The sequence below is a fragment of the Oncorhynchus keta genome, chromosome 24, assembly GCF_023373465.1.
Source record: "Oncorhynchus keta strain PuntledgeMale-10-30-2019 chromosome 24, Oket_V2, whole genome shotgun sequence".
NCBI classification, from domain to species: domain Eukaryota; kingdom Metazoa; phylum Chordata; class Actinopteri; order Salmoniformes; family Salmonidae; genus Oncorhynchus; species Oncorhynchus keta.
The window spans coordinates 27,745,904-27,769,030 of record NC_068444.1 but is presented as its reverse complement, the minus strand read 5'-3'; the positions used below and the strand labels follow the sequence as shown (position 1 = coordinate 27,769,030).

General features: G+C 42.6%; 2 protein-coding genes and 1 long non-coding RNA gene across 7 annotated transcripts in view; 1 reads left to right on the top strand and 2 right to left on the bottom strand.

Moving 5' to 3' along the window:
* Positions 1-491: 491 nt before the first annotated feature.
* On the bottom strand, positions 492-14,014 carry LOC118402898 (casein kinase I-like). Of its 5 annotated transcripts, none has more exons than XM_052478030.1 (10): positions 13,523-14,014; positions 8,478-8,588; positions 7,902-8,050; positions 7,439-7,667; positions 7,172-7,342; positions 6,784-6,932; positions 6,453-6,639; positions 4,169-4,308; positions 3,499-3,569; positions 492-2,433 (listed from the first exon to the last, which is right to left on the bottom strand). In XM_052478030.1, the coding sequence occupies exons 1-9, from the start codon at positions 13,596-13,598 to the stop codon at positions 3,519-3,521; spliced, it is 1,263 nt and encodes a 420-aa protein (XP_052333990.1). In that variant the 5' UTR covers positions 13,599-14,014; the 3' UTR covers positions 492-2,433; positions 3,499-3,518. The 5 variants fall into 5 exon arrangements, with proteins under 5 accessions (XP_052333990.1, XP_052333991.1, XP_052333992.1 ...); XM_052478031.1 differs by having other exon boundaries at positions 3,499-3,574; positions 13,523-14,013; XM_052478032.1 differs by having other exon boundaries at positions 3,499-3,574; positions 6,453-6,621; positions 13,523-14,012.
* On the top strand, positions 12,467-17,680 carry LOC118402899 (uncharacterized). The gene is made up of 3 exons (XR_004829579.2): positions 12,467-12,674; positions 14,441-14,555; positions 16,757-17,680. It is a non-coding gene; the product is annotated as an uncharacterized LOC118402899 (long non-coding RNA).
* Positions 17,681-19,675: 1,995 nt separating this feature from the next.
* Positions 19,676-23,127, bottom strand: part of kif19 (kinesin family member 19) — a 79,635-nt gene continuing 76,183 nt past the window's right edge. The window contains exons 17-19 of the mRNA XM_052478028.1: positions 22,309-22,703; positions 21,821-21,989; positions 19,676-21,603 (exon numbers count right to left, since the gene is read on the bottom strand). Coding sequence (XP_052333988.1) covers positions 21,476-21,603; positions 21,821-21,989; positions 22,309-22,703 — 692 coding nt within the window. The 3' untranslated portion in view covers positions 19,676-21,475. The remainder of the gene's footprint in view (positions 21,604-21,820; positions 21,990-22,308; positions 22,704-23,127) is intronic.

The window sequence follows — 23,127 nt, the reverse complement described above, 5'->3', positions numbered from 1 at the left end:
CCAATACCTAGGATAGGATAAAGTAATCCTTCTAACCCCCCTTAAAAGATTTAGATGCACTATTGTAAAGTGGCTGTTCCACTGGATGTCATAAGGTGAATGCACCAATTTGTAAGTCGCTCTGGATAAGAGCGTCTGCTAAATGACTTAAATGTAAATGTAATCAAGGACTCATTTAGACCTAAGACAAAAGGTGTCAGGTAAAACAGAGCAATACCCCTGATCTAGGAGATAATCTCCAATATAGGGTGATAGACATTTACTAATTTATTAAATCCTCTTGTCTTGAGGCATCCACAAGAGAGCCCCACTGCTTCCGGTCTGCAGCCTTTTTGGTTAGGGTTCCCCGGGTTAGGTCTTCCCCTCAGGTCTCCAGCGTAGGGCAATTGCAGTGTGCACGTCTAGTGGTAGTCTGCACACAGGTTAAGACATCAAATATATTAACTATATATACCTTTTCTTTCCACGTTTGAAAATGAAAGCACACAGAGTACAAGTACTTAATTTATTTACAGTTTTTAAAGTACACAAATACAGTGGCAAATACAAATGAAAGTAATATTATTTCAGAGCAGGTAGCTTAGTTAATTACACATAAAAGGGTGAGTCAGTGATTGACCAAACTGCCCATGGGTTAAACCATAGGATAAAATGACTAGTCAGGAATCAGGCCTGCATTAAAATGGTTCTATAGGGGTGAACCATGGTAATGATTCAGCTGTGCAGACCCTAAAAATACAAATTTTGCTGACTTGAGGTTGAGTTGAATATCCCAAACTCTTGCTCCACACTCTTTGCTGAAGATTAGTAGAGATCTGGCGCGTTACTCTGTCCAGGTGTTGCTGAAGCATGTCAGATCTTACAAAGCATGGATAGGTATTTAACGTATCAGCTAACCAGATGTTATAGCGATCTCGTGCCTGACAGCAGTCGATGTGGCACGCAATCATTGGTTGATGCATGCAACGTCTGAACAGGGTAACGCGACCATTGAGTTGAACGTCAAAGACCATTGCCCACCCAAGAGAAGTGTCAATTGGTTAATTTATCAGGAGATACAAAGTAAACACAGATGTTTAGTTAAGTGCACGTGCCTCTGCTTGTAGCCACATCAGTGCAGCACCATTTTATTTCTCAAAACATGTAAAAATAACACCAGTGTTCACATCATGGAGACAATAAGAAAATATAAAAATGTCAGTTCACAATCAAACAAAATCATTGTTAAATGGCTGCTATTTTAAACTGACACTGGTAAGTCTCTGTGTGAGTGCTCTCAATTTTTGTGAATTTGAGGCACTCCAACTAAAACAATCCTGCACTTCATCTTTTTGGACAGACGCAGCACAAGCCTGGGCACGGACAATGATTATGACAGCCCAAAACTGGACCGAACCAGACCGATTATAGGACAGTGATGTCACACTTTTGAGCAGACCCAATTTAAGAAACCCAACCCAAATTCACCTCAAAAAGTAAACATCTATATTACATGTATTTCACAGCTTAGAAATATTACAAATAACAGGAATTGAGCATGTAGATATGTACAGTAGTCCATGAGAGACTGTCTTGGTTGGGGAGAAAAGGAAACCTTTACAGGGCCCTCCTATACATATACAACTTGAGCAACTTTGACCATAAAACCCCATCGAGAATTTCAGATGTGATTTAGAGTTAAAACCCTACATATCAGCAGTTGAAAGGGAGGCCGATTGTTAAAACATGCAAATAGTATGTATTACAAATGGCTTTAGAGTTACAGACCAGAGCTGTGAAAACAATAGAAAACCAGCTGGTGGTCAGAGAAAACAGATCTGTAAATAAGTACAAATGAAAAGCAGTACACCCAAAACGACCCATTTAAAACAGAGCCTCAATCTTGGATCAGCTCTTTTCATATCAGATTTATTATGTAGTGATGTACAGTGGGAGTAGAAATGAGTGTCTTTATTGACAAAGTGCCATGGATGAGGAGTAGTAACCACGGCAATAACGGTGGCAGTTGTTGTTGTTCCGTTTGTCGTTTCGGTCTTAAAAGAACTCGGTTAGATCGCCATCACAGCGAAGACCAGTCTCTGCACAGGCATGGAAAATGTCTCTGGGAAAAGAGGTCGCAGATGTGGTACTTATTTCCAAGTTTTTTTATCGAAACAATTGAGAGTACAGAGAAAGCTAGAAAGAGAGCATAGAGGGAGAGAGAGACCGAGTGGGCAAGGAACAAGATAACTAGTGTGAAAGAAAGGAACAACCAGACACTGCCAGGTCAGGAGAGAGGTGGTCTTCCGATGTTTTCTGTAGTAGCTAGCGAGCTGGCTGCCGATTGGTTGAGCCAGGCTTGGTGCAGTCCACTTCTGTGCCAGTGGCATTGTGGGTCTTGTCTCATCGAGGCGCTGCAGAGTGGAGGCCACCAGGAATCATGCCAGACACCAACTGAGGGGAGAAGAGAGAGGGGAGGGGTCAACTTTTATACTCTCATACATTTACAGCAGGCGGGGATCTCTACTCTCGCTTCTCTGCATGCAATCTCAATCTTATCATTAAATATACTGAACTATACTTACATTATTACTCAATTTCATCTACACAACACTGCACTTAAGTTGAAATAAAAATACCAGACTTGAAACATCAGAAGTTTCAAAACCATATCATGCATGAAGGCCTGACAATAGATGAATATTGTCACATTGATCAGCAGAAACAGCAGTATTTCCATGTAATGCAGAAGATATGCTGAGGGTGATACATAGTGTGAGAGATGAAGGCAAGCAGCGATGGGCCACATGGCCTCAGTCTGGTGTGTCATTCACTCATCAGAACAAGAAAACAAAATGCAGTATATGCTTTCAGACATAGCAAATCTAAACTTTAGCTTGGTGATCATTTCCAGAGACCTATGAAAAACCATGCAGCATTGAGCAGTGGTAAAAGCCAAGGGAGACAAGGGTTTGAAGGACACACACCCACCCCTCTATAGGTAAGACTGGGGAGTTAGGAGCAGGATAGGAACCAATGCAGTCACATGCTGGAGAATGTCAGACAGGCATCACCACAGTCCAACCACTGCAACAAGTCACAAGCACTGTGCTGAGGATAGGTCACAGAGCTAGGTAGGGTAACAGCCAGAAATAGCAGAAACACTGGTTCCACACGTTGGTTTGTTATCACAAGGTTGGAATGCACCGCTCCAGTTCTCAAGGGAGACAGTGTCAGATGCATCAGAATAACTGAGGCATCTGGTCCAATAGGACCTGGCAAGTCAGGCTCATTGAATGATCAATACGCTATGAAAGGGAATAGGCTGGCCAGCTGACTAACAAAAAGTAGTTCCTTTTGTCATCAGCTGTTAACATTGAAGCTACTTGTCTCAACTCCCTTTCATAGCGTATTATCAGAGAGGAACGAGAGCCTGCAGACAGACAGTACTTCCCATTAGGACTGGAGGTGTGCATCCCTGGTACTTTAGAACCCAGCGCCAGCCTCAGCGGGACTCACCCAGTGTGGCCATCGGGCCATCACACAAGGATATGGCGAGCATCTAGTTGGCGTGATTGTCGAAGGGAATGCTATTCTGAGGTTAGGGGAGGGAGAGAGAAGGCCATAGGTCAAGTCAGACAACTGGATCTGGGTCTGTAGTATGGCATGCTTACTATAACACACCAATGTGTGGGAGATAAAAACTACAACTCTCATGATCACTTGGTGGAAACGTAAAGAGATCGCCAAGGAGAATAGGGCGATGTTGCCTAAGGAGAGTGGGGATATTTCATTATAGTGTCCTCTTCAGTACCCTCAATCCTGGGGTGAATTTCCTTATGTGCATCTTTTCCTTTAGTCTTGTTTGGCAGACTAAAGCCAGGGCCCTTTACTTAGCTAGTTGAAGTGCCTCCCTCCAATAAACATCTTAATGTTTATTCATGTCTTGAATCATGTTGATGCAAGCCAGGCCTTACTGATGCATTCCTAGACTTACAGCTAGCTACTCCTTATTGAGATCCAAAGTCAAGAGACATTCCTGTTTAGGTTTTCACTATAGACAACTTTATTGGTTCTGTTCTCCATATTCCTCTGGAGGGGTGGGTCATGATGGGCGGTGGTCGTATGAGGTCAGGGGTGTTCTGGTGAGGGCCGAGGGGGTGCATCTGGGGTTGGGACGAGCTTGTACCTGTGAGGTGGACATGCGAGAGGTGTCCTGGTGTCCCGTCAGGTCGGACGAGGAGACGTTAACGGGAGCTCCCCGGTGAAGCCGCATGCTCACTTTTCTCTCTCGTTCCATACCGGACGCCGGTCGTGGAGACATGTTGGCTAGAGGAGAGAGAAAGAGACAGGAGAAACAAATACAGTGGGGCAAAAAAGTATTTAGTCAGCCACCAATTGTGCAAGTTCTCCCACTTAAAAAGAAGAGAGAGGCCTGTAATTTTCATCATAGGTACACTTCAACTATGACAGACAAAATGAGAAAAAAAATCCAGAAAATCACATTGTAGGATTTTTAATGAATTTATTTGCAAATTATGGTGAAAAGTAAGTATTTGGTCACCTACAAACAAGCAAGATTTCTGGCTCTCACAGACCTGTAACGTCTTCTTTAAAAGGCTCCTCTGTCCTGTTTGAACTTGTTATCAGTATAAAACCTCAACCTCAAACAGTCACACTCCAAACTCCACTATGGCCAAGACCAAAGAGCTGTCAAAGGACACCAGAAACACAATTGTAGACCTGCACCAGGCTGGGAAGACTGAATCTGCAATAGGTAAGCAGCTTGGTTTGAAGAAATCAACTGTGGGAGCAATTATTAGGAAATGGAAGACATACAAGACCACTGATAATCTCCCTCGATCTGGGGTTCCACGCAAGATCTCACCCCTTGGGGTCAAAATGATCACAAGAACGGTGAACAAAAATCCCAGAACCACACGGGGGAGCCTAGTGAATGACCTGCAGAGAGCTGGGACCAAAGTAACAAAGCCTACCATCAGTAACACACTACGCCGCCAGGGACTCAAATCCTGCAGTGCCAGACGTGTCCCCCTGCTTAAGCCAGTACATGTCCAGGCCCGTCTGAAGTTTGCTAGAGAGCATTTGGATGACCCAGAAGAAGATTGGGAGAATGTCATATGGTCAGATGAAACCAAAATATAACTTTTTGGTAAAAACTCAACTCGTCGTGTTTGGAGGACAAAGAATGCTGAGTTGTATCCAAAGAACACCATACCTACTGTGAAGCATGGGGGTGGAAACATCATGCTTTGGGGCTGTTTTTCTGCAAAGGGACCAGGACGACTGATCCGTGTAAAGGAAAGAATGAATGGGGCCATGTATCATGAGATTGAGTGAAAACCCCCTTCCATCAGCAAGGGCATTGAAGATGAAACGTGGCTGGGTCTTTCAGCATGACAATGATCCCAAACACACCGCCCGGGCAACGAAGGAGTAGCTTCGTAAGAAGCATTTCAAGGTCCTGGAGTAGCCTAGCCAGTCTCCAGATCTCAACCCAATAGAAAATCTTTGGAGGGAGTTGAAAGTCCGTGTTGCCCAGCAACAGCCCTGCTCTAGAGGAGATCTGCATGGAGGAATGGGCTAAAATACCAGCAACAGTGTGTGAAAACCTTGTGAAGACTTACAGAAAACGTTTGACCTCTGTCATTGCCAACAAAGGGTATATAACAAAGTATTGAGATAAACTTTTGTTATTGACCAACTACTTATTTTCCACCATAATTTGCAAATAAATTCATTAAAAATCCTACAATGTGATTTTCTGGATTGTTTTCCCTCATTTTGTCTGTTGTAGTTGAAGTGTACCTATGATGAAAATTACAGGCCTCTCATCTTTTTAAGTGGGAGAACTTGCACAATTGGTGGCTGACTAAATACTTTTTTGCCCCACTCTACATACTTTATACTAGTCCCTTATGTTGAGGGACTAGTTTTACCCCAATACAGTGGCCAGAAACACATGGTTTACAGGCCACATCAGGCCTGAAATTCACATTTATGATGGCTTGCAAAGTAATGTGTAATTCCAATTGGAATTCAGCCAGAGTGGGAACATCAACATTAGGAATTTGTATTCACTCAACTTTTATTCAGAATGACTGCCAGGGTTGGGAAGACTAAAATATGAGTATCAAATGCATTTAAACTGGACAACCATTTCAGTAATGTGTGCAATACATCCAAGTAACACATTGGATTAGTTTAGAAAAATGTATGGAATTTATATTTGAGTAGCACAACATTAATCAATGTACAAAACCTCCCCCCACAAAAACTTTTTTATTTTTATTTTTTTAAATCACCTGCATTGAGCATGCTGGGAAACATGATGGCTGTGGTTTAAATACTTTTTTTGCCCCACTGTACTTCCTGACCATGACAAGAGACAATAACATTATTATGTAAACCATATATCAAAGTGTGAGAGAGAGAGAGAGAGAGACACTAACCTGTGTGTGAGGTGGGTGTGAGGGGTGTAGGTGGCGCCGGATCCTGTGTTCCTCGGGGTCGTCCTGAGGCGGCCGGGAGTCCCCTGGCCCCAGGGTTTCTGCCGTGTCTCAGCCTATCCTCTCTGTCCCTCCGCTCCCGCTCCGCCTCCTCCGCTGCACGGTTGGCCCCCTTGGAATTAGGGGCAGTCAGAGGGGTAGAAATGGAGACTAGATCAGAAAACTGCCACTGAGGTACCATTGGCTAATTGTTAAGAGGATTATTAAGATGTGCAATAAAAACAGTATATGTTTAATAGATTGTTAATCAACAATGAATAGAGGCAGTACTCACAAACTTGAGCATGTTCCAGTCAAAGACGTAGTCGTAGGAGAAGCCTTGTCTGTGGAACAGGTTTCTGAACAGCTGTCTCAGGTACGAGTAGTCCGGCTTGTCATCGAACCGCAGAGAGCGACAGAAGTTCAGGTAGGTGGAGAACTCCGCTTTGAGGAGGGAGAAAAGTGTTAGAATCCTTTATTATCATCCTGTAGGGAAATTACTTAATCTTTTATTTTACAGGGTCACAGCATGGCCTCTGAAGAGGTACAGAAACATTACAGACAATCAAATGGACAAAGACAATCCTACACTGTCATAGATATCCATACCTAAGCACAGAGTAGGAGTGTGTTTGTACAAATCAACTATGCTAAAACCAGGAATGATAAATCAGACTACTTACAGGGGTATCCCTTGCAGAGCACCTCGATAGGGGTGGACATCTTCTTCTCACTGATGCGTTCGTACTTCTGCCTCTTGGTGGCGGCCTTGAGGCCCTGCCAGGGCAGAGAGCCCAGGTTGAAGTACATCAGGACGTAACCAAGAGACTCCAGGTCATCACGACGAGACTGCTCTGTAGAGAGAGGGAGGGAAGGAGAAAGTCACACACTGGCCCTGTTTGAATAGTGTGTGTGTGAGATCAATGTCCAGGTGTGTGTATGCAACCTACCTATCCCCAGGTGTGTGTTGATGGATGCGTAGCGTGCCGTGCCGGTCAGGTTCTTGTTCTCGCGGTAGGGGATGTGCTGGTGTGTGCGGGCGTCACGGTACTTCTTGGCCAGCCCAAAGTCAATGATGTACACCAGGTTGCCCTTCTTGCCCAGGCCCATCAGGAAATTGTCAGGCTTCACATCTCTGTGGATGAAGTTCTTAGAGTGGATGTACTCAATACGGCTGATCTGAAAAATATTTTTTTTTCACATACATAAGAGCAGGAGTGGACACTACTTCTCCTGGAGCGCTTTACTTTGCGCTTCTAATCTGCTAACAAATAATAGCTAGCGAACATGCAAGCAAATTTCATAGCATATAGTGGTCATAACTTCAGAAGATACAAGTGGCCCTAATAGTCAGCATAAGAGCGGAATATTTCATGCTGTTGGTGAACACCCGCTCCGTCAGTTGTGTCTCACCATCTGGTCAGCCAGCAGCAGGACAGTCTTGAGGCTGAACTTGCGGGAGCAGAAGTTGAACAGATCCTCCAGACTGGGGCCTAGCAGCTCCATCACCATCACGTTGTAGTCTCCCTCTGCTCCACACCACTTTATTGTAGGGATGCCCACTGTTATGGAAGAAACACACATGGGAGGTTAGAAGTGGGAAAGCAAATTGATGACTTCAACTTAATCATGGTTAGTTAATCTGTTTCTAAACCCATCTCTAGTTCACTTAAATGACATTCTGTATTGGGTTTAATGTGATTTCCTGTGTGGTGTTTCTCTAGCTCTGTGATCAGATGACAGGTTCCACTGAGTCCACTCTCTCAGGCTGCTGGCTGGCATGACTGGACTGACTGACTCATGTGGATGACTGCCTGCTTGTCCAGCGATGTGAAAACCACATTAACATGGGGGAAGGTGGGGCGGGGGGAGCACGAGAGCAATGGAGGGGGTAGATAGGAGAGAAAGAAGAGAGGAGTGGGGAGAGATAGACCAGGACTGAGAGCCCACAGCAAGGCCCATGTATAATGGTTTAGACCCAGGTCTCACCTCCTCCCTGCATCATCTTGTAGATCTTGCTCTCGATGTGGAGCTGTGGGTGCTTGGTCTTCACACATTCCAGCTTGATGGCCACCTCCTCTCCCACTGAGATGTCTGTGCCTGGGGGACAAAGAGAAGGACTATCGATAAAAATGTATGGAGATGAATAGAGAGCAGTCAATTACTGATTTTGGTTCACAGAGCATGATTTATGCTTAGAAATGTTTATGGCCTGGATGTTTTTTTCCTGACCACGAAGGGAGGGGAAACTCTGGTCCCTTGTGATGTGCATGTCCCTGCTGACTGAGCATTGCAGCACAGACGGGGGATACACAGTGCATTCAAAAAGTATTCAGACTAGGGTTGCAAAGGGTCAGAAATTTTCTAGTAAATTTCCAAAGATTTTCCAGACATTTTCCATGGGAAGTTAAGCCCGGGAATTTTGCTTAAATTCATTGAAAAGGTTTGGTTAAACTATCTCCAATTCAATGGAATTGCAACCCTCTGCATGCACAGTTCATTCTTCCAACACATGTACAGCTGATTCTTAAGATCTTGCACACTAATGAGATGCTATTGAGCCCACACTACTACACTGTCTGAGCCAAGGACTACATGCTTTCTGGTAAGTTTTGATTACAATACTGGGTGGGGTGAACATATTTTATATGACATACATTATTTTTTGTTAACTAGTAAATAGTAGCCTACAGAAAAGTGTGTTTAAATCATTTCTAACTTGTTAAATTCTGCTAGTTAGTTCTTGCTACCATGTGGGTTTTAGCTTGCTTGAGCCTGCTAACTGAGGAGTGTTAATTCACCTGTTTCCATACATATTTCATTTAAAAATTTAAAAAATCTTACAAAGGAGTTGTTTAATCTAACTGCTTAACTATTTATCTGTACATGGAATTGTATCTGCTTTTTTTGTTGCTATTTTCTTCCCAATCTTTACATGAAAATGCCACGAGCACTATCTAATGTGTGGAGACATTTCACTACAGCTAATGTAGAAGGAAAGCTGTGTACATTTGCAAATACTGTGCATAATCATATGTGAAGAATGCAACAAAGAACAAAGATGCAGAATCAGCTGGCCAAGTGCATAAAGTTCCCTCAGCACTCACAACCTCTGATAAGTCCCTCTACTTCTATTCGAGGTGAAAATTATGAATCAGACACCTTATCGATAGCAACAGCTCATGGTCCTCCTGGAATCAGAAGTTTTTTTGACTCAATGGAGGAACATAGTCAGAGAAATGCTGATGAATGTCTTGCTCGAGCTGTGTATGGAACTGGGTCAGCTCTGATGCTCACAGGCAAGATTGGAAGAGATTTCTGAATATTCTCCACCCAGCATACACCCCTCCAACCAGACAGGCTTTATCTACTAACTTGCTGGATGAAACGTTCAACCGAGTTCAAGCAAATCATAGAGAAAGCAGACTGTATTGCAATCATCTCTGATGGGTGGTCGAATGTTTGTGGGCAAGGAATAATGAACTACATCATCTCCACCCCTCAACCAGTATTCTACAAGAGCACAGACAAGGGACAACAGAACAGGGAAGGGGAGTAGAGAGTGAGTCGGGGCCCATCCCTCCCTGCACAGTGGTTGTCACTAGTTACCAGAGACAAAAAATACAAATGGGCAATATTATACAAATTAATATAAACAGAAATTAGCTTTCTGGTCTTAAAAAGTTAGGCATGAGGTCAACAGTGTGGTTAAGGTTAAAATCAGATTTTAAGAAGATAAATTGTAGAAATAGCCATTATTATGACTTTGTGGCTGTGGTCATTTGTGTTGACCCTGCCCAGCAGCAGTGAAAACATAAATTCAGAGTGACTTGACCAGCTATAGAGGGCCAGCAGAGCATTACCCAGGACCATGAAATTGTTTAATATGTGAAAAATGGTCCAAGGTGTTACATAAGACTCAGCTTGAAGAGTTACAATGTAAAACACACCTAGCCTGTTACTTTAGTACTGGGCCTACTTCTCTTTGTGCTGCTTGCAAATGGCCCTTTTCATACAAAGTGGGAAAAAAGGGCAATATGAGATTATTTTTTAAATGCATTGAAGATGTGCACATTTGCTGCACTGTATGTTAGTAGTGGGAAACAGGGGAGCTTTTCATATCTGACATTTCATTTCAAAAGTAGGCTTACAGTCCATGTATGACTCAGACCATCTCCTGAAAAGCACTTTACTTAACACCTCCATGCACGCACACACAATAACATGTCGAATGAATCATACATGTGGTTACATAAAGGGGAATGCATTAGTCCACACTGGAGAGCAGAGCAGAGAGGGAAATACAGCTGACTGGAGCTTCCCCTCTGTGTGCGTAGGACGGTTCACCACACACCTGCGTGTTCCCCCCCCCAAACTGACACCGGAGGAGTACGCAGGAACACACAGGTGACCTAGGATGGGGGCAAATCCACCCCTCGCTGACATTATATTGTCTGTCCCATTACAATGGGCACTTAGGACTGACATAATTCATAATGGTTTAGCCTTCCAAAACATGGATTACTTCATGTGCATTGAAAAAAAATCTACAGAATTGGCAGTCAAGTCTGTATGCTCTAGCAATTAAACACATTTGAACAACTTGTACTTCATGTGTACTTCAAACTATATGAACTCAACATAGGTGTCAGAATGTTTTAATGTTTCAATATTTTCTAGAGGCTTAATGAAGAGGCAGGCAGCCTAGGAGAGATAAAGATGTTCTTGGCCTGGTTATACAATCCAGCTAGGGTGTCAAAAGGAAACAACCACGCCATATCCTTAGTGGTTTGGAGCAGTGGTGTGTGAGGTGGGCTAGATTACCTTTTTAGAGGTTTACTCCTCTAAAAACATCTACTCAGCCCTACACGATTCATGTCTGTTGAGTTGGAACATTGAACTTCAATGGAGTTGGACATGCGGTTTCTCATCTGCATACTTGACTTGGCCTCGATTGGTTGACCCGTCATCATATGTTGCTTGTTTGTTGTTCTTAAAGCGCTTTGAGATTCTATGAAAAGCACTATAGAAGTTTAATGACTTATACATGTGCAACATAATTCATATATCGACCATAACTGCAGCCATGTAAGAGCATTGAAATCATATACTTTTCCCAGTCATTGTCTCTGAACCCGAAAATGCACAAACAGTGCATTTAACAACTCAAAGACGGGAATAACATTTGCCACAAAATGTTTCCAGTCAGTATCCAAATGACCCAACCCTTTCAAAACAAAACATCCAACAACAAGCAACTGAGAAGCAAGTCAAGCAGCCTTTTGGCCTTACATGGGGTTTAGAACTATTTGTTTAGAAAAGGGGAAGCGGTGGCGGGATGGGGTTTGGAGCTGTGACTCGTGACAGGATAGTACAGACAGACAGGACATAGTAGGGCAGTAGTAGGCGTTAAACATCTGACAGACGGTTTGTGAAACAACGACATGGCTGTTAGAAACATTGCAGATGTCATCCCCATCAACAATAAGCTCTTTCTGCTGTATACACTAACTGCCATGTGCTACAGTAGTGCCAAGAAGCTGGACAATTGTGTCGAACCCTGTTGCTGGACGAGATGTGCTCCTGCTTCAACTCAACCAGAGGAATTCCTACAGTCACCTGAAAATGCATACAACGAGGATAGGACATACACCAAATTCAGAAACTCTATGAGGCCCTGTAAAAACCCATTTAGCATTTAACATAGGAATACTCCTCCCTATTACGCATAGGAAAACACGACTCCACGAAGCATACCAGCATTATGACAACAGTTACAGTTATGGCATGACAAGATTCAAACTCACTCATACAAAAACAAGAAGTGTTCAGTGACCTTTATGACAAAAGTATGTGTAAGCTAAACCCTGGAGGTGATGATAACATATCAGAATGTAATTTCAGTTGACTGCTGACTGATGATTATGGACCACTGCAAAAAACAGAGGGCCCAGTCTCTAAACACACACTAAAACACACCACACAAGCAACAGTCAACACAACTGCTAAGGGGGAGTTGGCCCCTGCCAAGACTGAGTGACAAATGGTTGAAACTAGCCACAACAATGCATTTCAGCAAAGTTACCTTAAACTAGACAGAAATACTGTCATTGATAGTAGCTTGCCTAAATTCCAAGACAGCCACAGCAAACAAAGACTCAGCAAACAAATGGAAGCTACAGGAGAGTAAGTACACTTGTACTGTGACTATAAAATGGGTAACTAGTTCAGAACTTCACTATGCTTCATCCTAAAAATGTGGGCAAGTGCCACTGCCTGGAGGGCAGAGCAGAGAACAGGGTATTTGGCTAGCTCTACTGCAGCTAGCGAACTGCCCTTCATCCCTTGAAATTTGACAGATGGGATGTATACTGGCAAACTCAGTTGGGGTGGGTGACTTGTCCTTCAGTATGTCTGTCAAGTGAACTCTATTTAAAAATAAATAATTAAAACGCCTCTATCCATCCATGATCCAGCAGGGTCATCATGCCTATTGCTGTTTGAAAACCAAACCTTTCGTAGACATGAATAACAATCAAGCAGTTTCCAGATTACATTGACTAGCTAGGTAGTCATCTCTGTATTAATAATGACAATTAGGCCTACCTGCTTGGCTTCAGCTGTCCTGTTGTTTTGTGAAACTGTCATGGGCTTTGCTTGGATAGAGGCATCTCAATTTGACAAGCTAACTTAGCTAGATAACGTTAGCTGGTTAGTGGCTATTCTAACGTTATTTCCTCATACTGACTGTATATAGCTAGTTAACGTTACTGGTTTGCCAAAGGGACAAGAGGTGCTGAGAATTGACAGCTTGTTTTATGTTATTCACAATCCAAGCAACATGGTTAAAGTACAACGTAATGTTGCGATGGTAAGCTAGTTTATCAGGTTAGTGTTTGGTAGCTAGTACAGTAGCTAACGTTAGCTAGATTAAATGTTCAATTGACAGTACCTAGCTAGCTAACTAACTAGCATACGGTAACGTTATTGTGTAGCTAATATTGTTGAGAATTTAGCTAACTAACGTTACTCACCTAAATAGATGTCTCCAAAGGATCCACTTCCAATTTTCCTTCCCAGCCTGTATCGGTTTCCCACTCTTAATTCCATGGTTCAATGTTATTCTTACGAAGCAATCTTCAGAATGTGTTGTTTTGAAAAATCCACCCGGGTGTTTTTGCTCTCTTTGGTTACCTAACCACCCCAAATATCACCTTACTTTGCTGGTATACAAACTCCTTTATTCAGACGCCCCCCTACCCTGAATAATAGAAGATTATTAAATTCCTTCTGTAACAATCCAACTTTCACCATCCCTTTTATACCTATGTCTTTTTCAGAACACAACGATATTGCTATTGCCAAAAGCTCAGAACGCGTAGACTATGTTCTTGCTTTTTAAAATGTACTCTTTCCCGAAATGAAGCAGGATGGAGACGGATTTTGATGGAAGCTTCTTCCCCACTGTAGGATTGTCCTCCGTTGTGGACTGGCTGTTACTCGCCTGTGACATCACTTGTCCTAGCAACCCTGCGCAGATCACATAAAAAGGGACGGTGCATGGGTCTTTGGAAATTATAAATTATTCTAGTGTTTAAACCTACATTGTATCAAGAAAGACAAGATTGATACACCGAATAAAACAATCAACCCAAGAATACTAAAGACATACTAACATGTTTATAAACAGGACTTCTACAGTCTTTTCATTATAAAAATCAATATGGGCAATGATGGTGAAACTGAAAAAAGTGAGAGTCTGGTCACACAGTATGTTGAAGTTGCCCCAACTAAGGCCATCAAGTGTCCCAAATGGCACAATATTCCTTATTGTGTGTACTACTCTTGACCAGAGACCTATGGGTCATGGTCAAAAGTAGACAACTGGGGAGTAGGGTGCCATTGGGGATGTAGAGACTGATGTAAGGTGTTAGGTGGTTCTTCCTAATTAGGTTAGGATTTTTGGCTCCCACTGGCGTGATGTCACAGTGGCTAAGGCAGGGATGTACTGTGACCTGAATTTGAGGCCAAATCAACAGAGAGGACAACAACAGAAAGCAAACACAGGTGAGCAAGCACATGCGTACCAACGTATGTACGCATGAAAACACACACGCACGCACGCACGCACGCACACGCACACGCACACGCACACACACACACACACACACACACACACACACACACACACACACACACACACACACACACACACACACACACACACATAAACTAACAGATAGAGATAGACAAGTTATATCAGGGATAAGTCCTGTCTTGCTCTCTCTCAGTAATCCTGTGACACAGCCACTCGTCTGGGGCTGAATAGACCAAAATACCCTAAATATACAGGATTATTTAGTAAGGGAGCAGGAAAAAGGCCAAATGAATCCATAAACCTTGCATGACCTAGTTGTTTGTTGGCTATTGTGCTGGGGGAGCTTGCAGGTTGTATTAGTTGGTAGACACATCCATTACTTTCAAACAGTATCAGTTCTTATTCTACTCAGAATTAAATATTCAAACTGCAGTAAAAAACTGATGATGAAGCCTGTATGCATAAAATAAAACATATCCTTCCTGCTGTGGATGGAGCATGAGAGAGGTGGAAGTAGTTTGATAAGCTCACTCTCTCTCTTGCGGCAACATCTCTGAAGACTGCAGTTATTTCTGCTAAGTAGGGAACTGGGTCAGCAGCAAACTTTTCCTTGGGACTTATTATCTGAAGCGATGCATGTAGGATAGACACAAATCACTGGCCCATGCCCACAGCTCTGTGCAGGGTCAGGAGAAGCAAATAACCACAGGCTCCTATTCATACTCTGTCTACTGCTCATATTGGCATGGCTTATATGGTGTTTTGTTCAAAATAGAAACATTTAGTTATTAATTTATTCACATTAGTCATGTTTTCCCATTTTCCTACTTCAATAGTATTTATTTTGATTTCTGGACTCTTGTTCAAGATGCCTAACCAAGTCAGGTGATTGAGATCAAGACATCCCACTGGGCACACACTGGTTGAATCAACATTGTTTCCACGTTTTTTCAATAAAATTAGTGGGATGCTGAGATATGGTTGTGTCGTGCATGTGAATATATTTGTGTGTGTGCGTGTGTATACATGTGTGTTTGTGTGTGTGTGTGTGTACATTTGTGTGTGTGCGTGTGTATACATGTGTGTGTGTGTGTGCATGTGTGTATACATTTGTGTGTGTGCATGTGTATACATTTGCCTGTGTCTCAGGCACAGGAAAACCATCCTAAAAACTTCAATAGGCCTCATTGTACAGTACACACAGTGCCTTCAGAAAGGATTCAGGTCCCTTGACTTTTTCCATATTTTCTTACGTTACAGCCTTATTCTAAAATGGTTTAAATAAAAATAAATCCTCAGCAATCTACATAACGACAAAGCGAAAAGAGAAATACCTTATTTACGTAAGTATTCAGACCTTTCGCTATGAGACTCGAAATAGAACTCAGGTGCATCCTGTTTCCACTGATCATCCTTGAGATGTTTCTACAACTTGATTGGAGTCCATCTGTGGTAAATTCAATTGGTTGGACGTGATTTGGAAAGGCACACACTGGTCTATATATCCCACATTTGACAGTGCACGTCAGAGCAAAAACCAAGCCATGAGGTCGAATGAATTCTGAGACAAGATTGTGTCAAAGCACAGATCTGGGAAAGGGTACCACAAAATGTCTGGGAGTAGTCAGGATTGAGGGAAAGATGAACAGAGCAAAGTATAGAGAGATCCTTGATAAAAACCTGCTCCAGAGCACTCAGGACCTCAGACTGGGGCCAAGCATCAGTACAGGTGCATCAAAGCTGGGACCGAAAGAGACTGAAAAATAGCTTCCATCTCAAGGCCATCAGACTGTTGAACAGCCATCACTAACAGAGAGGCTGCTGCGTACATACAAACTTGAAATCATTGGCCACTTTTATAAATGGATCACTAGTCACTTTAATAATGGCACTTTAAAAATGTTTACATGTCTTTCATTACTCATCTCACACACACACACATATATATATATATATATATATATGCATCTTGCCTATGTCACTCAGTCATTGCTCATCAATATATTTATATGTATATATTCTTATCCCATTCCTTTATTTAAATTTGTGTGTATTAGCTAGGTGTTGTAGAATTGTTAGATTACTTGTTAGATATTGCTGCACAACTAGAAGCACAAGAATTTCGCTACACTCGCAATAACATCTGCCAACCATGTGTATTTGATTTGAGGTTCCAAGACAGCTCAGGAGTGGCATCGGTACAAGTCTCTGAATGTACTTGAGTGGCCCAGCCAAAGTCCGATCGAAGATCTCTGGAGAGACCTGAAAATAGTGGTGCAGCAACACTCCCCATCCAACCTGACAGAGCTTTAGAGGATCTGCAAAGAAAAATGGGAGAAACTTCCCAAATACAGGTGTGCCAAGCTAATAGCATATCCAAGAATACTCTATGCTGTAATCGCTGCCAAAGGTGATTCCACAAAGTACTGAGCAAAGGGTCTGAATACTTACGGAAATTTGTTATTTCAGTTTTTTTTATACAAATTTGCAAACATTTCTAAAAAACTGTTTTTCCTTTGTCATTATGGGGTATTGTGTGTAGATTGATGAGGGGGGAAAAAACAATTTAATACATTTTAGAATAAGGGTGTAACGTAAAAAACTGTGGGAAAAGTCATGGGGTTTGAATACTTTCCAACTGTATATTGCATACTGAACAACAACTGAGTAAAAATAGAATTCTCACAATGTAAATGTCAATTGTATTTCAAAACTTTCTAAGAATGTCAAAAACATACATTGAAAATTATGGAAATAAGATTCATTGTCAATATGATGTTTGTATTGCTCAGGAACAGACAGACAAGTTCTCACTCATGACAGCTGTCAAAGTCCTGGAGGCAACGCCCACTAATCTGAAGAGCGCTTGTGATTTTTGTGATTGGTCACATATGGACCAATCCCTGAAGCTGTTCAGGCACAATTTCTATAGTTTGGGCCACTCACATGGCAGCACTGTTGTTGTTTGGATTGTGTAACGTGTGCTGCACGTGTTTGACAATGCGCGGAGCAGAAGGAGGGAAAGAGAAAGAACAGAGAGAAAAAAAAGACAATGTGTAGCTGTAGAAAGAATTTCATAACCGAAACTTGTATGATAGATTTAATAAGTATTAAGATGTTTCTAGGTATTTAGCCAAATCTGATGTAACGTTTAATAAAATGATTTCTTTCTGTAGCCTAAATAGTTTAATTGCATATACAGCCAAACCAATTGTTTTTCATTCTTTATTTGATTAACCTCATCAAACAAACAGTTAATAGCCTACAGAGTAATGCATGTTTGTGATGTGGTCTTATGTGGAAAGGTTTTCTCATTGACCCAAGACTCAGGACAACTACTATAAGCCCCTGACAATTAGCTAGTGTATGCACAAATAAACACACCACTGCTGCACGTGTTGGAATGCAGCAGGCTAAGTATTTAGCAGGCTAAGTATTTAGCCTGCTGCTTGCCTGCCAATGTGAGGTAAACTAATCCAATCATACTTTCAGCACTTCCCCTCATGAAAACAATAGGCTGCCATGTAATCTATATTTATGACAACTGAATGATTCTGGGACATAGGCCCACACTCATGTCTAGACACCTGTTGTGGATCACACCAGTACTGTTGAATAACGTGTTAACCTTTCAAAACACAACTTCAGAAAAACACTTTGTGGAGTGTTTCCTGTCTACCAATGCTTGAATTGGCCAGGAGCTCACCTGAGATGAGTTCCAGCACCTCTCGTTTTCAACTGCTTGAGATCCTGTTCCTCTTTTGGAGTATTAGCTTATTCTTAAATGGAAGAAGTTTGGAAACACCAAGACTCTTCCTAGAACTGGCTGCTCAGCCAAACTGAGCAATCGGGGGAGGACCTTGGTCAAGGAGGTGACCAAAAACCCGATGGTAACCTAACAAAACATGGAAAAAGTCAAGGGGTCTGAATACTTTCCAAAGACACTGTAATTACCAAAGTCTAGATTTGGTATCAGTTATACTGAACAAAAATATAAACACAACATGTTGGTCCCATTTTTTATGTGCTGAAGTAAATGATCCCGAAATGTTCCATAGGCACAAAAACGTATTTCTCTCAAATTCTGTGCACAAATTTGTTTACATCCCTTTTAGTGCACATTTCTTCTTTGCCAAGATAATCCATCCACCTGTCAAGTGTGGCATATCAAGAAACTGTGCTGGGTACAATTTAAAGGCCACTCTACAATGTGCAGTTTTGTCACACAACACAATGCCACAGATGTCTCAAGTTTTGAGGGAGCATGTAATTGGCATGCTGACCGCAGGAACGCCCACCAGAGCTGTTGCCAGATAATTGAATGTTAATTTCTCTATCATAAGCCACCTCCGTCGTTTTAGAGAATTTGTCAGTTCGTCTTATTGGCCTCACAACCGCAGATGAAGTATAACCACGCCAGCCCAGGACCTCCACATCTGGCTTCTTCACCTGCGGGACTGTCTGAGACCATCCACTCAGACAGCTGATGAAACTGAGGAGTATTTCTGTCAGTAATGAAGCCCTTTTGTGGGGAAAAACTCATTCCAATTGGCTGTGCCTGGCTCCCCTGTGGGCTCCCCCATGGCTGAGCCCATGCACAGTCATGTGAAATCCATAGATTATGGCCTAATTTATTTATTTCAATTGACTGATTTTCATATGAACTGTAACTCAGTATAATCATAAAATGATTGCACCACGTTGTGTTTATATTTTTGTTCAGTATACAATTGGGGAAAGAGTTGTTTTGATCACACATCAGCACAAAGACCTTTGTTGGAACATTGTGTACTGAAGTTGTCATAGGAGATGAAAGGACAGGAGGAGCATATAGTGGTCGTTTGGTAGTACTGCAGACGTTTTTGATCACCCTGTTTCATTCCATTACTCTATCTACTGTTGAGGAAGTGAACTGCAGCGCTTACATACGGTGAAGTTGCTCTAGACACTGATATTGGATCAGTGTTCCCTACTAATGATTAAGGTTGTGATTGGGGAAAGGGAAGCTGATCCTAGATCTGTACCTAGGGTAGACTTCCCCAGAACGCTTACATACAGTGACATTAATCACATCACAAACATCTTTAGGTTTTTACTGGAATTTATTTAGTTATAAAACGTTTTTTTTTTTACAAAACAAATAGAAAAAAATGTAAATATGAAAACAATGACAAAGACTGTAATTTGGATAATAACAAGAAAAGGCAGCCGTAAAATGTGAATAAAAAACAACAACCATCCACAGTTGGGAAGGGGGGTGAGATATTAAGCACATCTAACACAGGATCAAATCATGTCTGGGTAGGTGATAAGAAAAAGGCATAGACCGTGGGCTGTTTCAATGACTGTCCAAAATAGCACCCTATTCCATATTTAGTGCACTATTTTTGACCAAAGACCATATATGGAATACGGTGCCATTTGGGAAGCACACAATGTGAATGTATAGACAGTACATCAAGCTGAATACAAAAGTGCACAGTAATCATCCAGAAGGTCACGTTTCTCTGATCTCATTATGTGCTTTTGATAACTGAGATTGAGATTATACTTGGATTACAGCTCTATGTAGTAGTGAATGATAATAATAATATTATTGTTGTTCATATGTCAAATGTACACTCAGAGAATGTTGATGTACTGGGTCCTGTTTTCTATCCTGAGTGCCAGTCTGTTTATGTTATCATGCCAACTCTCTGTCACTCATTGTGATGCCAAACATTTGGCACCACAATGACAGTGATTAAGATGGCAAGAGCACAGATCTGGGACCAGCCTAGCTGTTTTCTCCATCCTCTAAATAATGTCCAGGACTTATTTGTAATTTAACTTCAAAGCAACAAGGTTGGATTGACCCAAAAACAGCTGCCTGACTGTCTATAAATTAGATTACATTAGTTAACATTTCTTAAAAATCAATTCATTCATTAGCTTGATGTAACATTGAGGCTTCATCAGCACATTATCATGATAATAAGTATTTAGTGTCATCAAAGCAGTATGATGTAGTCTACTAGTCTATTGTTGCGCAACAATTAGTACCGTCTGCTTTACATCATAGGCCCTTACCACTCAGGTTCTACAACTGACGCATATGACACATTGGTTGTGATACAACTGATATTTTTGTGATACAACATAGTTTGTCTGCACAAAAAATGTGTATACAACTATTGTGCGGTGAGAGTCCACAACGCTTGTGTAATTATTTTTACAGAGTAAAATTCTTGTGCCAAATCATTTGTACAACCCGAGTGTGTACAGAGCCATAGTAGCAGTCAGTGGTGGCCACTGGACGGTCACTCACAGGAACACTTGAGCAGTGGAAATGAGGGAAACAAGAGGAGCAAGGAAAAACAGTCACAGTGTGTCTGAAATGGCAACCTATTCCCCATATAGTGCACTACTTTTGACCAGGGCCACTTGGGTGCCATTTTGGACTCACTCACAGACAGAAGAGTCATCTTTGGAGACTGTGATGGTGAGGTATTCAATCCTCTTGTCTAGGGGCATCATCCATCCTATTAGTGTCTCTCTCTGTAATCAGCACAAGGAAAAGCTAGGTCTCTGGGTTCAACATACAGCCAGTGTGGAGGTGGGGGTCATGTGTAAGCCTCCTCTCATTGGGGGGCTCAAGGCTGCAGGGTTAGACCGGGCTGTGTGCCAATCAGGAGCATGAAGGTGGAGATTGGAGAGGCCAGTTTTGTACAGTCCAGTCCAGTCTAGTCTAGTCCACATTCTCAGGGTCAGCTGGTCAGGGTAGTGCTGGTGTTGGTGGGTCCTGTGTAAGAAAACCCTGGGTCGTGTCCATTAGGCAACAAACATTGCTAAATGTTTTCCATTCCATGCCCTAATGAACATGACCCTAGAGTGGCAGGCTAGTAGGCCCTCAGTGCCTGCGGGTGCGCTGGCCTCCGGTGCCCGTGGTGGTGACGTAGAGTAGGGGCTGGGGCTGGCGCAGCTGGGACGCACGCTTCAGGTTGCTCAGATGGACTGGGGAGGACTCTGTGATGGGGCCTGTAAAAAGCATTAGAGCCCTGTTTCCGAACAGTACAGTATGTCGATATATTTCATTAGCTACACAGTAAGGAGATAAGCCAATATCCAAGGGCAATTCATCCAATTTGTCCTGATGGTGGTGCTGTGGGTGCCATAGGCCTTGAACCCCGCCATGGATGTTTGCAGCAATATTTTGTATTTTTTAATCTAGAGGTGTAGGAAAAGGGAGGCTGACCTGTTTGGTGGTTGTTGTGGGGCAGCCGGACCTTGGTGAGAGGAGGGACCCCCCTGTGCTGTGGGCGTTGCAGGGGGGCCTGGGGCTGGCCGTTGATGTGGAGGTGGGGGTCTGAAGTGCTGTCCAGTGGGCGGACACGTTGGGCTGCCATGGTCTTAGACTGAGACAGCTGAGCAGGGGGAGGGATTGAGAAGTGTGTTAGGGCTGATATCATGTAGGCTATGTACTGTAACATTGTCTGCGGTTGGAGCCCCTTTATATGTCTAGACTTTATACTTTCCTCTCTTTATATATTTATATGTCTATGTAGACTTTATATTTTCCTCTCTTTATATATCTATATAGACTTTATATGTCAATCAATCAATCAATCAATCAATCAATCAATCAATCAATCAATCAATCACAGCTGCTGATGACTCTACTAACATATATTACTGAATAATAAAATCCTTCTAAGGGAGCTAGATAATGAACACGCTACTTACTGCTTGACCTGTGACCTCGAATGAGCGGGAGCGTCTCTTCCGGCGGCGAGCCTCGAAGTCCTGCTCACGCAGGGTGGGGTTTGGGTTCTTGGGGGCGGGCTGGCGGTTGCGTGGGCGTGTCCAGGTGCCCTGGGAGCCAGGCCCCTCCCCTGTGCTGCTGGATAGGTTCTCATCTGAGGTGGCGTGGCGGAGCTCGGGGCTGGGCTGCCGGCCGCGAAGCAGGGCCAGGCCCCTAGGGGGCGCCTCACTCAGAGACAGGCTGCTCTTGTGCTTCTTGGGGTCCAGGGGGGAGGGAGGAGGGGGCAGCCTCAGGGCGTCCACTTCCAGGGCTTTGGAGCGGCGGCAAGCAGCCTTCACTGCGATGTTGTGGATCCCTTTGAGGATCTGCTGCCTCTCTGTTGAATCAAGGGAGACATTTGATTAGTAGGAAATCGAGACAGAGGTTCTACTATGAACGCATCTAGTACACCAGCATCCTGAAGATATCAAAATATAAACGTTATTCTCCCCAATCGTCCCTAGATTATATAACGGCTATATTCTGTATTCGATCAGTTTGTGGTCTGTGCCCACAACTACAGATGTAGGATCTTAATTTGATCACACTGTTGCAGGAGTACTTTCCTGCAATGCAGAAAATATAAAACTTGTAGTGTATTTAAGGTTTAAAAATGCTTCTAAAGTTTGTAATTTCCACTTTGAATTTTCAGACTTGATTTTCCTTTACGACAAATGTATCAATCTCTACAAAAATGTCCATTAATTATAGTCACATAATAATTCACATGACCTGGTGTAGCAAACTGACCGCTGTAGCAA